Raw genomic sequence first — 17315 nt, 5'->3', positions numbered from 1 at the left:
ATCAATCCAAGAAAACTCCTTATCTCGCTAGCACTACTCGGTGTAGGCCAATCCCTGATAGCCTCAATCTTCTCTAGGTAAATAGAGACTCCCTCTACAAAGAAAACCCATCTTTCTCTGTAGCTTCCTTAGAGCTCTTGGATCTCATGCTCCTTATGACTCTTGGAATACACCAAGATATCGTCAATGAAGATGATGACAAACTCATCCAGAAACTCTTATAACACACTGTTCATCAACAACATAAACGCATCTGGCGCATTAGTCAAACCAACAGGCATCACCACAAACTTATAGTGCCCATACCTCATCCTGAAAGCCATCATCCTGAAGTCCAACACGTCTATCAAAATATAATGGTAGCCCGACACCAAGTTAATTTTGGAGAACCAAGTATCAACCCTCAACTGATCCAACAACTCATCAATCCGCGGAAGAGGTTACTTCTTCTTCACAGTGACTCGGTTCAGACCCTGATAATCTATGCACAAGCGAAAACTTTCGTCCTTCTTTTTCACAAACAACACTGGTGCTCTCCATAGTGAAGTGCTAGGACGAACAAATCCCTTTTCTCCAACTGCTTCTTCGGCTCTGCCATCTCTGCTCGAGCCATCTTGTAGGGTGCCTTAGACAATGGCGTTATCCCTGGTTCCAACTCAATCGTGAAGGGATCAGACCAAGATGGTAGTAACCCCTGCAACGACTGAAACACATCCTCAAACTCCCGAACCACAGGGATCTCACCAACAGCAACCTGCCCTACAGACTCCAACATAAAAATAGTAGACAGGTACGCCTCCCGACCCTTCGTAATCATCTTCTCTGTCTGCACAGCTGAGATAACCAGACTCCTTGAAGTCGATCTCACTCCCTAATAAACCAATGTCTTCTCTCCGGGAAGCTCAAATGCAACTCTACCCCGATGATAATCTAGATGTACTCTGAACCAATGCAACCAATCCATACGCATAATTACATCATACAACTCCACTGGGGTGATAATCAGATCTGCCGACATCGACTCCCAAGCCACCTAAATATCCACACCTCATGCCCATCCATTGACCTGGATCAACCCGCCTCGAGCAACCTTAACAGCATTAAACCGCTCACCGGGATCTCCATGATTGTTGGCAGTATTAGCACACTCCAGGGTAATGAAGCAATGAGTAGCTCCAGAATCAAACAACATGGGGAACCTAAACCCGCCCACAAACAAGGTCCCTACACAAATCTCATGTGATAAGAAACCTAACATTTTACCACAAGTAACCATAAAATTTGAACTACTTAAATTAACCAAGTCGGAGTCTCAAAAGGTATACCTATGATACTCTGGCACTGGTTCCTCTCGTCTCCACGGTCGAGTACACACGTGGTGCTGCTGGCAACGACAACACCATCTTCCCAACCTGCTACACTCAAGGCTAGGCCACCTTTATAGTCATCGGATGCAGCATGGGACAATCTAACATGCTACACTCAAGGCTAGGCCAATCTAACATGCTCCGCCTCTCTACAATGGTAGCATACCGGAGTCATCGGGTGTGATGGCTGGTTGCCCCTCTTTGGACAACTCGCCACTCTGTGCTCCAAGCTACCACACCCAAAGCACCATGCGCTGCTAGAACTCGTTCCCTGCATGGTGTCAAATTTCCGCATCTGCCTTTGCGTAGGCTTGCCGCCCTTGCTAGAAACAGAATGCGGATGAGTCCGCTTTGAGTGAACTAGAGGACTCACCAGCAAGACTTGTTCTCTCAAGTCATCCTCTATCTCATATCTAGTCTCCACCAGCTCTGCTCTCGTAGCGTAACTCCTCACCATGCATCGAGTCCTCAGGTCATCGTGAAGAGCCAACAGGATTCTCCACACTTGAGCCGACTTTGGCTCCAAAGCCCGACCCGCATACACTACAACCCAACTAAACTATGCGTCTAGCTCACGTACAGTACTGTTCCCCTGAGTCAACCCCAAGAGTCGTGCCTCCTGCAAGAAATACCTTGCGTTGAACTCGCCAACAAATTCCATCCAAGTAATCTCAAGCTACATTCTCTGGGCCGTTAATAGATAGTGCGCTGCCAAGTCAATTCGGTACTGGTCGAGACACTAGAGCAACTGGTAAAAGTCGTCCATCCGCTTCCTTCACTCATCTGCCACACTCGGATCCGTACCTCTTGGGAAATATCCCGCACCCACATGCCGTAGGTGCACCATCATCTGAATATAATGTGCATCCACTACCTCAGCCCCCAACTGCACACCTGCCTGCACCCCTGGAGCATGCCCACAACCAACTGGCGACACTAAAGGAACCTGCCCGACACCCGCTGGTGGTACCACAAGAGCCTGCACACTACTCGCTAGCAACACAACTGCCGGAAGCCGCGCCAACACCTGAGCAAGCAAGTTTGCAGACGATCATCTCGACCTTGGGTATCACCAACTGCAACCCCACACTCGGGACAACACCAGCACCGACGCCGAGCCCACCATTTCCCTCGATATTATCACTAGCCAAGCCCCCAATTCCTCCAGGATGAGCCTGCGACTCTGCCACCTTCTTACTCGCCATGCTCTGGGCTATACTCTCACTGGCCTCGGGAACCTGTCCCCAACTCCGACCACGACCACTACCACGACCTCTCCCACGACTAGTAGCTCCAACACCTCTAACCATCTGCATTATCACGAACAAAAGGCTAAGCAACAAAATGAACTAAAACTACACAAGAAAGAGAACGTACCGTGGAATCACATTGAAGGCTTGAAGAGGATGTTCGAGGACCCCAAGCCACACACAATTGACTAACTCACATAATAAACCAAGCATGCAATCCAAACATCGACGCACAAAGCACACAACGGACCTTAATCTAGAACCGTAAGGGCTCTGATACCAAATTGAAACGACCGACCCGTTTTTTTAAATAATAATAATAAGAAATAACCCAAAATATTTATTTATATATCCAGAAACTCAAATCACAAAAATAAGCAGCGAAAAACACCAATAATAATAAATCAAGAATTAATCAGAATCATAAACCAAGAGCTAGCAACTTAAACCATTGTTCTAACATCAACATTCTAATTTTAGCAAACTAGCAGAAACCAAAGCATAACAACTAAGTCCCTATAACATCCACCTCTTCATTACCATGATCCCACGGTCACCACAAACACAATGAAATGCGTGAATATTACCAAAAATACCCAGTATGGCGATCGTCCAGGCATAAAGAGTCATTAAACAGAATACCCAATAACACATTCACCACACCTATACATCATCACACAAAACAAGTCATATAACCCAGTCGCTCAGATAAACTCATGGTCACGCACTCACCTTAACAAAGGTGATTCACAAAAATAACTACAACCAAAAGAGAGCCACTCCAATTTCCATGAACAACTCAACTCACTTCTACAACCAAACACAACAACAAATAACACATATAGACGATAATAACACATATATCTCTGATCAGAAAAATGACGATAATAACACATATAGAGAGGATGCGTCGACTTATGGGGATATTATGGATTTTTGGTTTATTTATAGTAAATCAAAATGTAATTAAACGAAAATCAATTAAAATTCAATCTTTTGGTTTGCTGCACACCTCACAATCATAATTTTAGAAAGCAGGTGTTACAATTAAAGACTCTGCAGCGCAATTGATAATGAATAAACCTCAACACTCGGTCTTGTGATAAAAGCAAGTCTTCATTGTTTATCAATTATCATCGCATAACGTCAAAATTAAGCCATATGCTCTTAAGTCTTTTGGTATCTAGTTTCATTGGATTAAACTATTCATCAGAACCCTTTTTAGGGTTTTATTATTTTTTTTTTCTTCGGGGATCAGTTTTTTTTTTTTTTTTTTTCTGCAAATCAGACTTTCATTAAATTCAAAGAGTTATTACAAAAACGTTATACATAATTACTTTAACACAATTATTACATACGCAGATGTATGCGCCATACACTATGAAAAATACAGCAGAAGGAAGATTGACGATGCTTTCCGAAGAGTACTTACTCGCTAACCGTTCATATGATCGGCTATTGTCCAACTTCATATTTGATTTTTCTCTGTTATGATTTGCATGCAACATCTTGTGGCTGAAATTTTCACAAAACCATAACTGTAAACCTGATGTGTCCAAACATAAATCTGGAATGTAGACATAATGGTACCAATGCTTCCGTACCAAAGTCTTTATGACAAATCTCGACTTTGTAATATTCTTGGACATATTCACGAATAGTTTCTCCACCATAACATCCTTTGAGAAGATCTTCTTGATAAAATACAACGAAACTCTAAAACTCACCAGGGAAGGCCACAATACTTTGTGTGATCTCATACTTCGGCCAACACCATCAATAACAACACTCAAAAAGCGATGGATTTGAATAACCATAGTCAGAAGTTTTTGACTGGGCATTTGTGAAATCATTGCCACGGGATTAAACCCAATCGTCCCCATCCCTTGAACAAACTCAATCAACAACATAACATGAACATCATCAAATCCAACACTAATTTGGGACCCTATCATGACCATAAAGTTCCATCGAAGCATTGTTAAAACATTCTTCAAAAACCATATCTGACCATTACCAGTAATACATTGCCACCTATTTGTGATCAAGCCCTCATTCAGTTTCGACAAGAGAATATAATAATAGCCTAATAGATGAGGTCCCAAACTCATCACCCAAATAATGGAATCACCATAAGTCACCCCCGGATCCCAGATCTTAATTTAATCTCTGTTTTTCACGCAATAAATATAGAAATTAGAGTGAAAAGAGCATATATGGGAGATGAAACAAAAACCATCAATCAGAGATGGGAAGAGACTGGCACAATTACTCTTGGCCTGAGGTTTGAGTAAGGTCAGAAAAACACTCTTCCAGAAGAAGAGAATGAAAACGCGAATCTGAAAATAATTCCAACCACGACAGGGACAAGACAACACAACCCTTTTCCGTCTCCAATGCAAGACTTCTGGTGAACTTTGAGTGTGATGAAACACCACACAAGTCGAGAATGGTACCAGTAAAGTTGACGAACACAGATCTGTCCACACCATCTTGCCAAAGGCATAAAGGAAGGGGAATTGGAAAACCGGATTTGCCGAAATAATCATCGAAATACTATACAGAAAGAGAAATTGAGGGATTGGAATGAAAGAAAAGGGGTCGACCGACGCCGGAGAAGCCAGCGCTGGCCGGAATCTATGGAGATTAAGAAAACGGTTTCTGTAGAGGCGTCACTTTGAGAGAGAGAGAAGCGAAAAAGAGGAAAACCCCTCTGGGATCAGTTATTACTCTTTGATTCCATTACTCTGATTGTCGAATGAGTGTAGATGAAAAATATCTTTCGAAGTTTTTTTAATTTTTCATAATATATATTACTCATTTATAATTGTATTATATAGAAAGAAAAAGGGGCATTTACAAAAACAAATTTGAAAACCAAATGGTCAATTCTTGAGTTGTACTTTGTGAATCAGCAGTAGTCATATAACCAGACCAAAATTACCGAACCAAAAATAAAAAGAACCGAACTGAACCAAAACCTACAAAATAACTGAATGGATAGTAAATTTAAAAACCAAAAAAAACGAAATCAAACAGATACCGAACCGAGTCAAATGGGTACTGAGATACCTAACATAAAGTTATAGTTATAAAATATTAATTATGTTTATATATGATATAACCCAATTACCAAAATTACAATTATAAATAAATAAATATCAAATGTTTATACCAAATAACCAAAATTTAGAATAACCAAAATTATCTAGTAGTTTTTAGATATATTTATCAAAAATCAAATCAAATTTTGTTCAAATTTAACCATTTAAAAAAAAAATTATATCCTATTTCGAATATCCAGGACCAAAACGAAATATAACAGAGCTGACCCAGAATCGGAAATATAAAATAATCGAATGGATCTATTTAGAACCGAACCAAATATCCCAAATGCCCATGCCTGTCTCGGTGGTACTCGGTTGTGTTCAAGAAAAAAATATCCGGTGCGTTTTTTTTTTGTCAGCAATAAAATATCCAAAGCGACCAAATTTGAACCATTAAATAAAAGTAATGTTTTTTTTGGTGGCTTTAGGTTCTGTTTCTAAAACGTAATTTTCAGAAGACACTGCTTCGCTACACGAACTCCAATTTTTCCTAATCCTCGCAAACACAAATCTTAGGATCAGGTTCTGAGTTCAAAGGTAAAGCTTATCACTTTTTTTTTTCTCAAACTTCTGATAATTCCCAGTTGTTTTCGATTCTTCTCTCTCGAATTCTTTAATTGAGGACAAGTCTGAAGGAAACGGTGAGGAAGAAGACAATTTCTCACTTCAAAGAGCTTGGCTTTTGTTACTCGTTTCGCTGTTGGGTTCTTGAAAAAGTTATGCCCTTTTGTTGTTTGATTAAATGCCCCAATGAGATTATCCTGAATCTGATCTCTGTATCCCAAATAGGTTTCTGTGATTATCTTAGGAGGGCTGAACTAAATTTTCGATTTTTTTCAACTTGTTATATGCATCTCTAAAGTTTGTGTTTTTTTTTGTATGTTTTTGTAAAATTCTGCTTTGGGTTTTGGTGAATGAAGAGATATATGATGATGACATTTGCTATTTGACAGGGACCTGAAGAAAATGGCACTGTTTCCTCTTCACCATGAAGTTCCTTGTAAAGGAGAAGTATTGTTTGATTCAAATGGTTTAAGACGTTTTTCGTCTGGTGGTAGTAGTAATGTTCTTAAACATAGAACAACTGCTGAGGCAGCCACGCTTGGCAGGGATTGTAGGATGAAGAGTTGTAAAAAAACAATCCCGTATCGCTATTCACAAAGAGGGAAATTATGCTTGGTTAGGGCGTCATCAGAGAACAAGGTTACCAAAAAGAGAATTCAACTGTTGGATTCTTACTTTGGGAAACTTCGGAACGAGGATGATAAGCCTTCTATATCAGCAGGAGATGATATTGATCAGAAAGTTGAAACCAGTGCGTATAAAGAGTTGGATTCTTTGAGTGTTTATCTTGACAAACTCCAAAAAGGTATAATACCATATTCTTGAATCTTGAATCTGGTGTTCTTTTTGTTAATGCCACTTTATTTGACCCTCAGATGCAAAATCTAAAGGTTTAGTACCGTCTACATTGGAAGTAGCAAAATCAGAAGGCGGTTCAGTAGCAAGCAAATTGAGGAAGAAGACTGGTGTCGAAAGCAATAATAATCCTTTCCAGCAGCTTGATGATGATGATCAATCAGAAGATACATTGAACTTCTATGTTGTGTAAGAACTCTTAATCACTTCTTGTTCGTTTTTGATGCAATGCCACAAGGTTCTTATTGATGCTTAAAAATCTCTTTTATTGTCTCCATTAAAATTGCAGGAGCATATTAGCATCCATAAATGTTGGAGTGTGTCTGTTTGAAGCGGCAGCGCCAGTTAGGAATAACGATATGGGACTGCTATCACTCCCGTTGTTATATGGAGCAAAGATAAATGATTTAATCGTGGCTGGAGAATGGTGGAGACTGGTCACACCCATGTTTCTGGTACAAGACCAACAAATTGGGTCTGTTCTCCCATTCTTTACTGTTTTAAAAACACACTCAACCAAAACACAGCTGAGATTTTTAAATAGCCTACAATTTTATTGTCAAAACTATGAGTAGATATTGTTTTTTTTAATCATGCCGCTGCATCTTCTTTTGTAGCACATTTAGTACTCTTAATGACTTGGTTTCATGTGATTTTTCTTTTTTTTTTGTCTCTTAGTCACTTTCATTTTACATTGCAGCACTCTGGAATTGCTCATGTGGCCCTTAGCTCCTGGGCTCTGCTTACTTTTGGACCAAAAGTCTGCCGTGNTAAGACGTTTTTCGTCTGGTGGTAGTAGTAATGTTCTTAAACATAGAACAACTGCTGAGGCAGCCACGCTTGGCAGGGATTGTAGGATGAAGAGTTGTAAAAAAACAATCCCGTATCGCTATTCACAAAGAGGGAAATTATGCTTGGTTAGGGCGTCATCAGAGAACAAGGTTACCAAAAAGAGAATTCAACTGTTGGATTCTTACTTTGGGAAACTTCGGAACGAGGATGATAAGCCTTCTATATCAGCAGGAGATGATATTGATCAGAAAGTTGAAACCAGTGCGTATAAAGAGTTGGATTCTTTGAGTGTTTATCTTGACAAACTCCAAAAAGGTATAATACCATATTCTTGAATCTTGAATCTGGTGTTCTTTTTGTTAATGCCACTTTATTTGACCCTCAGATGCAAAATCTAAAGGTTTAGTACCGTCTACATTGGAAGTAGCAAAATCAGAAGGCGGTTCAGTAGCAAGCAAATTGAGGAAGAAGACTGGTGTCGAAAGCAATAATAATCCTTTCCAGCAGCTTGATGATGATGATCAATCAGAAGATACATTGAACTTCTATGTTGTGTAAGAACTCTTAATCACTTCTTGTTCGTTTTTGATGCAATGCCACAAGGTTCTTATTGATGCTTAAAAATCTCTTTTATTGTCTCCATTAAAATTGCAGGAGCATATTAGCATCCATAAATGTTGGAGTGTGTCTGTTTGAAGCGGCAGCGCCAGTTAGGAATAACGATATGGGACTGCTATCACTCCCGTTGTTATATGGAGCAAAGATAAATGATTTAATCGTGGCTGGAGAATGGTGGAGACTGGTCACACCCATGTTTCTGGTACAAGACCAACAAATTGGGTCTGTTCTCCCATTCTTTACTGTTTTAAAAACACACTCAACCAAAACACACTCAAGACAAATTTACTGTCAAAACTCAAAACTATAAGTATATATTGTTTTTTTTTCTCATGCCGCTGCATCTTTTTTTACATACCACATTTAGTACTCTTGATGACTTGGTTTCATGTGATTTTTCCTTTTTGTCTCTGAATCACTTTTATTGTACGTTACAGCACTCTGGGATTCCTCATGTAGCCCTTAGCTCCTGGGCTCTGCTTACTTTTGGACCAAAAGTCTGCCGTGACTATGGACTAATCACATTTTGTCTCATTTACATTCTCGGAGGAGTCTCTGGTAATTTCATGAGCTTTCTGCATACACCAGATCCTACAGTTGGAGGAACTGTAAGTTAACTTGTTTGTCCCATGTGATGTTACCAAATTGCACTATATGTTACTGTTCTTAATCGTATATGGGTCGGTGCAGGGACCAGCATTTGCTTTAATAGGAGCTTGGCTCGTTGACCAAAATCAGAACAAGGAGATGATCAAAAGCGATGAATATGAGGACTTGTTTCAGAAGGCCATTATTATGACAGGACTTGGTCTCATATTAAGCCATTTCGGCCCAATTGATGACTGGTAAGCTTCCAACATCCATCAGCTAGTTGTTTCTTGTTCAGAAATTTTTACGATTATATACCTAATTTAAGCAGCCTCAGTTCATTAGAAAGATTTATGATACTTCTTCACATTTGGCTTTCATCATAGTTTCGATCTTTGTTTTGATACGTAGTAGGATCATAAACAGGATTTATACAAACCAAACCACTAAACTTGTTGTTGACTCAATCGACCAAAGATTGACAACATAGACTAGACTTGATTACGAAAAGAACTAACCTAAGTAAGGTTTGTTATAGAGCTGGTGTAGCTTCAGCACACCTAGGCTAGTTACTATAGTATTGAGCGAAACTTAAACGAGAACATCTTATCAGGGATGGTGTGTTTTGCTTCTAACATATGAATCGTGACAGGACTAATCTGGGAGCACTTATAGCTGGGATTGTGTATGGATTCTTCACTTGTCCGGTGCTTCAACTTGGAAGAGGAAGTGAAAGACAAGAAGGGACTGTGACGGTTGGACCAGAGAAAGAGAAGAATGCTGATCCCTGTAAATCGTTTCTGGTTTTCACAATCTTTATCGCGGTTCTTGTGACTTCTGTGCTACTCCTTGGGGATGGACCATTGGACTTCCCAACGTACGATGATGTTGTCTATTCCCTCATTTAGTGTATCATCAAGACAGAAAGGAACTATATAAAGAGACTTGTGTGTGGTTTGGTTATGTAGTAGAAAGCTGAATGTGAGTACTGATAAGCAAATTGAGAAAATTTGTGTATTGTATTCCTCTCACCCTTTGGTTTTTTATATCTCAAGTTTTGTTGGTTTCTCTTCACCTATTTTATGCAATTATGGGCGATAGAGGACTCTAGATCTGGAGACCTTTAAATTGTGGAACGAAGTCGTCCAGGGTAACCATTTAAATAATAAACAAAAAGTACTACAAGAATGGAACGAAAAAACGAGGCTCCGGAGAACCTTCCTAAATTTTTTTCACTACTCTTTTCGTTCTCGGAGAAAAGGAAATACCTTTAGGGACAAAATCGTAATTTTCACATTACCCTAAGCATCCATATTAATTAACTTGATCACAACGGCTATAATTAGTTACTAATCAGTAATCACACAATAATTAGTTACTAATCACACAATAATTAAACCACTAAACTCAAAAGAAGAATGGAATTAGCAAAAAACCCTACCCCTAGTGTAAGTATATAAGGCAAGAGAAGCACTTTTTCTCTTCAGTTCCGATCGTTTCTCTCCTCTCAATAACAATTTCCTTCTTCGTGATCAAATACGTACGTCTTTCACTCTCACAACTTTTTGAGATTCTTTTAATTCGATCACCATGAGTATGAATCTTCTCACGGATTTAGGTAAGGATATGTGCTCGAATTTGTTTTTACTTGCGGATACTGCGGTTATGGTTCAGGAAGAAGAACAACGTCGTCGTCGTGGGGAAGAAGATAGCGACAAGAGTTTCTTCTATCGTTTCCCGAGGAAGAAAAGGTCTTTTTTGGTGAAGAGAAGATACACACAACAAAACCCTAATGGGACTTCTAGAATGTCTTCTTCTTCATCGCTCGATGTTGATCACGAGAAGAAAATTACACAAAACCCTAGTTTCTTTGATGAGCTACTACGTGCAAAGAAGGGGAAATCTAAGATCGTCTGTGAAGGTTATGACTACCGCGGAGAGACTGATGATGCGACGAGACTCTTTGAGAAGAACATGAAGAAATTGGTAAGAAACCTACGACGAAACTTGGATGATCGTGATGAGTCGTCGTCTTCTATGTCTTCATCGTTCCTGAACCTTCCTTGTTATAATTACCCTTCGTTACTACTTGGTTACAACACGGCTAAGTCTGCGAAGACAGAGACGAACGACCCTAGTTACGAACCATGCCTAAAGGAGAACACAACAAGCCGCAAGAGGCGTGCCGTGCAACAGAGGAAGAATGGTAGTTTCAAGAAAGCAAAGGTTGCTACTTTCCCAAGGAGGACGGATACAGATGCACCGGAGTGGATTTTTCAGGTGATGAGAAGAATGAGAGCTGATGCCGCAAACCCGTTGCTAATCTTTGAGAAGGTTCTAAAAGCGAGTGATGTGTAATCAGGCCAGAGTCGTCTCTTAATCCCATTCCAGCAGCTCGTCAGGAACGACTTCTTGACGCCAGGGGAGTATCGAGCAATAGATAAAGACGAATACAACGAAAACGACGATGAGAATATTGGTGTTGGAGCGATTTTTGTAAACCTAAGATGTGAAAAGTGGGGTGTGCGTTTTAAGATATGGGCGATGGAGAAAGACAGTGGACACGGGACCTTGAATTACGCTTTGAACTGGGGGTGGAACGATGTCGTCAAGGGTAACCACTTAAAAGTGGACGACAAGATCAGTCTTTGGACTTTCAGGTGTCGTGGAGTTCTCTGCTTTGCTCTTGAGACATACTAAGCTTCTTCCTTAATTTGCTATCTGATAACTTGATTGATCTTAGCTTATTTCTTCTGCACAGTCATTGAAGTTGAGATTATGGTAAGTAATAACTTCTAGGAAGTGTTAATTAGCTAGCTATATTAAGGGGTTTTATTATGGTTTTGTTCATCTCGTCTAAAATTAGTAGTAACTTGTCTATCCCTGGTGTTGTTTCAGATATTTTCTTCGGTTTGAATTGAACATTAATTTGTCATAAATATGGGTTCTTGTTTTGTCTACTTTAGTTATTACTGCACTGTTGAATACCTTTGTGATGGAAATAATCAACACAATACACAGAGCGAAACAATAAGATCATGACAAACAAGTTTAGGTTTCGTTAGAAGTATAACCTGTGTGATGGAAATGATTATTTGGACAGCTCTCAAGAAATTTTGGCAACATTTTCTATATCAGTCATTAGACTTCACAAGGAATCGCGTTCTGTACGGTGACAAATGATCTGAAGCAAAAGAAAAAAAGGAAAGACAAATATTTCATCTAAAAAACACATTCGAATGTTCATTTACTTTGAATTGAGGTTTGAATCCTCCTCTGCTTTTCTCTTAACAAAGAGTAGCTCTTCACTTGTTTACTTGCTATTCAGGTGATTCTTGAGGTTTTCTGTATAGTAGTAACTTCTTGGAAGTGTTACTCCGATCACTTGTTCACTTGTTCCTCTATTATAGTAACTTGTCTGTCCATCTCCTCTATTGTATGTCCGTCTCCTCAAAAAGATGAACAATGATCAAATGTATATTGTGTTGATGCTTACAGTCATATCTGAAGTCTAGAGAGTGAGATTTGTCTTTAAGAAGCTGCATAATCAGAGTCAGAGTTCTGTCCTTGTATGATTCAGAGTCTTCACTCCTCTTTACGGTTGATATGCAGAGTAGTAGGCCATGACAGATAGTGGATGTTCTGTAAATGTAATCGCAGCCACTCCTTTTTAGTGGAAAACATATCATACCCTGAGCAAGTAAAACATTAACATCACAATCAGACCGTGAAGCCCCCAAAAAAGGGAAGACTATATTGTCCATGTGAATTCTGCAAATTAGAGAAGTTACAGGCTGAAAACAGATCTCTAGAGGTCTCATCCTCTTCTGATAACTTAAAACTGAAAACGTTGTTGCTTCCTTCTTCTGTCTCGGAGAAGCATTTTGTCGAACGCCTTGTAGGCATCCGAGTCCAGCTTACCATCAGATGATATATTTTAGCTTTGAATCGAAGCAAAATCAACTCTAATGTTGCAATAGATTCAGTTTCACCAAATGAAACTCGGAACCCTCAACAAAACTCATTGTCACGTTCATCAAACCAAGCTCACGACACACTTACCATTGTTCAAGGTTTAGAGTACGGTAACCTCATTATTCACCTGTAGGCTGTACCAAAACAACGTCCGATTACACAAGATGCTAGAACAACGTATCAAGCTCTCATGGCTGGCGAACTCAACACAAAACTCCCTAATTGATGATCTCATGTCGATCATGGCCCCAAGACTCATAGCGTCTTCTTCACAATACTATCAATCATCATCCATCGTAATAAATCTCAATATATATATATATATAAATGAAGAGTAGACTTCGTAACAGCAAAGCCTCTGGCCTCCTCAGAGTCTTCACTCCTCTTTGCTGACTCATCCACTTGTGCCACCTCAGCATTTGCCCCTGTTTTTAGCACTCTTCTCACTTTCTTTTCTTCTTCTTCTTCCTTGAATCGTATTAGTATCCAACTCCCCTATTTATTTTGATGGGCCTACCGCCTATGTTTGATAATAATTGATGCCCTTATTTTTATGGGTCTCCGTATGTTTTTACGCCACATCTCATTTTGCATATAGGTCTAAGAACAAATTACATAAAATCAGGATAATAAATGCAACATAAATGATATTCTTAATTGCAATATAAACGACATCCTTATTTGTATTTCAATCAAAAATAAATTATTAGAAGAGACATGATTTAACTTACCTTAAAAACCATCACTGTATATACACTTTCCTATATTATTAAATGTTGAATTCCTTAATAAAAATGACATATCCCAACAACATAATAAGGAAAAAAATTATCATTGCTTTCCTTATTACTACTATTGAGACTCACGTTTAATGTGAACAAACCAAAAACGGCTCAACTAAATTAGACATAGATCTTCTATTTGGTCACCAAAGATTACATTAACTACTACCTTTATCACGATATTTTACACACCAGTATAAATAATTTTATTTGCTATCATCTCACCTCACATCTTACCACAGCAAAATTACATAGATCTTACAACAAAACCTTCTTTGTGTATTTAATGGCAGCTTCATTTGCTTTTTAGTCGATCTTCTACTTGGCTCAATTAATTAGTTTTTTTTTTCTTTTTTCTATGTAGGTGGAATATGAAAGGAAGAACAAAACTGGAATGAACGTCAAAGTCTGTTTCTTTGTCTTTTACTCAGTGTTCGAAAAAGCTCTCTAGGCGTCTGCTTCCGCCCCGTCTAGGCGCTATGCGCTATAGCAACGCCTAGACGACCGGTTTGACCGTCTAAAATTATAGTATTATCATTTTAGTGTATTTTTAAAATTTTAATTGCACAAATTTAAAATTTATAAGGTTTATTTCTATAAACATAATTATAAATATCTAATATGTTAATTAAAATGAATTAAAATAATATTTTTATCTATTGTTTTTTTTTTTGATTTAATATTTTTATTATTCTTATACATATTTTGTATAATTATGTATATAATATCATATATATATTAGTTTATAGTGTAAACGCCTAAACCGCCTAAAATCGCCTAGATTCCGATTAGGCGTTCTAGACGCTAGGCATTGGATCAACGCATAGTTAACGCCTAGCACTTTCTTGAACATTGCTTTTACTCAATTTCATTTATTTTTTGTTTGTTTTCTTAAAATTTTGTAAGCCCAGTTAAGTCTAGCAAGTAAAATATGATCCAATAGTAGAGGAAACAATGGCCCAAACAAATGTGTTCCAACAATAATAAAAAGGTAATATTCCAATATAATAACGTTTTTAAATCTTTTTCTTGGTCAAAAAATATATACATAATTTTAAACTTAAAAACTACAATTATGTTTTAAGTAAAAAATGATTACTAGATGGACAGAAATTAGGTACAAAATTGTGTATATTATTAGTTTTTATATACATAAAATGACATAATATCATTCACTTATACACATATTATTAATTCTCATTCATGATGAGAGATATATGAATTTTTGAATATAATTAGACAACAAACTTAGACACAAATTATATTTCAATAGTATATAGATTATATTTATAAACAGTAAAATAAAAATTTGTCCTAAGGGTTCTGATCTAGTAATCTATATAATAATAACAATCTAAATAAATGTCAATAAGAGTTACAAATTTTTGTCGTACCTTTTCGTTAATTAATTTTTTTATTTATTTTGAAAAAATCATACGATTGTGTCTGTTCATTGTAAAGTTGTGTCTTTTACCATAAAAGAAAATCATATAATTGCTTCTATTCATTGTAGAGTTGTGTATTTTCAACCATATCTTATTCACAACTTTTTGTTCTAAAAGTTATGTCTTTTACCATAGAAGAAAATCATATGGTTGCTTATGTTCATTGTAAAGTTGTGTATTTTCACTATATCTTGTTCATAACTTTTAATTCTAAAAGTTATGTTAATCTTTTAGTTCAAATAACAAAATATATAGTTATGTTTATCTAAATATTTCTGTCTTTTGAACTTCATATACATATATATTATATATATATATGTGTGTCTCGTCTTAGATAACTTACAAAATCATTGTTCGCTGACACAAATTTTGTGTTTCATGCTGGATCCAAATAATATAAATTTTAATATTAAATATCCAATATTATTCTATAATCTAACTAAAGATTTTAGAAATTATTACCGTAATATAGAAATTTAATCAACTTTAATTATGCAACTTACAGTTACGTTTATTTATTGTAGCTTTTGTAAATATGTGTTTTTAAGATTGTACAATATTTTCTTTTTAAAAGTTGTGTATTTTTATTATGACTATTGGTTGATAAATTTCCACTCAAGATGTCTCATATGAGCTGATCTTTTTGTTGTCAAAAAAAAAATATTTACACTCAAGATGAAATTTATTTTATTTTATTAGAAAGTTGCATTTACTTATTATAATACTTCGTTTGATATTCTCACTTAGAATCACTTAGTCATAATATTTGCTTGTGAGTAATATGAATACGAATAATTGTTATGATGATTGTTACTCTTTACAATAATTTTTCATAAAATATCTTATACTTATAATACATCGAAATTTTTTTATAAGGTTGTCTCGATTCATTACAACTTTTCATGTAATAATATTTAGCTAAGAGTGTAGTCTTTTTGCCATATTTTTTTTTATTATAAGTTCTTTTTTTTTTTTCATTTTGATGGTCATGTTGTTTTAACCTCATAGTTATATATGTTTAATATTTATGAAATTTTAGCCCTACTTAATTTTTTTTCTTTTGAGATAATTTTTACTTTTATTATTAAACATATATTTTTCAATCTATTTTGTTACTTTCAAATGATTTTATAATATATAATTCTAAATTTGAAATTAAAATTAACTTTTCTTGAAATACTTTTCGCGCGATATCACGGGTCTAAATCCTAGTAAAATTAAAAGAAATTTTCACATATCACTCCAAAAAAACATTTTCTTTCACCAGATGACAAAGTCATATTGACTTCCCATGAAATAGCCACTAACCAAAAACTGACAAAAATGTCCTTATAAGTAGATAACAAATTTTTAGTTTAGTTAGCAAACCATTTCAATTGTTTAGTTTCTATACAACAAAAATAATTAAATACTGGGTGTAATTAATCCTTAAGAAAACTAGAAAGAGAGAGAGAAGAACACGAAGTTCATCATCTCACCAAGTAAAAATTAGGGAACTTGGGTAAGATTAATAGTTAGGCTACTTAATTCGGCGAGTTTGGGTGTGTAAAATCCCGGCGAGTTGGATGTGTACAATTCTGGTGTGTTTGGATGTTTTAGAAGATGCAGTGAGTTTGGGTGTGTATAATTCCAGCGAGAAGAAGAAGTGGAGGAAATTTTCAGTGAGTTTTGGTGTGTAGAACTCCGGTGAGAAGAAGAGGAGAAAATTTCTGATGTTTATGGGTGTGTAGAACTCTGGTGAGAAGATGATAATAAGATTTTACTACTCTACTGAAGTTCAATTCCCTAAGCACTTAAATTGTCATTGTAGTACAAAGGGTGTCAAACCAAATGGGTGAGCTATTAACCACAAAAGATGCAATCAAATCTAGCTAAGTCAAGCGAACCTTAGTTTTGATTTTCTAACAACCTAAGTGAGCAAGCAACAAAAGAAAAGGAGAACTAATAGCAAAACTAAGCAGTGACTAACAAA

General features: G+C 36.9%; 1 protein-coding gene and 1 pseudogene across 8 annotated transcripts; both read left to right on the top strand.

Moving 5' to 3' along the window:
• LOC104724210 (RHOMBOID-like protein 9, chloroplastic) lies at positions 6045-10213 on the top strand. Of its 8 annotated transcripts, XM_019233264.1 has the most exons (9): positions 6045-6063; positions 6153-6261; positions 6678-7093; positions 7164-7332; positions 7433-7618; positions 7822-7903; positions 9051-9161; positions 9244-9398; positions 9794-10213. In XM_019233264.1, the coding sequence occupies exons 3-9, from the start codon at positions 6691-6693 to the stop codon at positions 10047-10049; spliced, it is 1362 nt and encodes a 453-aa protein (XP_019088809.1). In that variant the 5' UTR covers positions 6045-6063; positions 6153-6261; positions 6678-6690; the 3' UTR covers positions 10050-10213. The 8 variants fall into 8 exon arrangements, with proteins under 8 accessions (XP_019088809.1, XP_019088811.1, XP_010440966.1 ...); XM_019233266.1 differs by lacking the exon at positions 6045-6063 and having other exon boundaries at positions 6119-6261; positions 7179-7332; XM_010442664.2 differs by lacking the exons at positions 6045-6063; positions 7164-7332; positions 7433-7618; positions 7822-7903 and adding exons at positions 7933-8250; positions 8336-8489; positions 8590-8755 and having other exon boundaries at positions 6120-6261; positions 6678-6775; positions 8991-9161.
• On the top strand, positions 10732-11841 carry LOC104728312 (annotated as a pseudogene).

This window comes from Camelina sativa, chromosome 11 (assembly GCF_000633955.1).
Source record: "Camelina sativa cultivar DH55 chromosome 11, Cs, whole genome shotgun sequence".
NCBI classification, from domain to species: domain Eukaryota; kingdom Viridiplantae; phylum Streptophyta; class Magnoliopsida; order Brassicales; family Brassicaceae; genus Camelina; species Camelina sativa.
The sequence above is the reverse complement of the archived record's forward strand: the minus strand, read 5'-3'. Positions and strand labels throughout refer to the sequence as shown.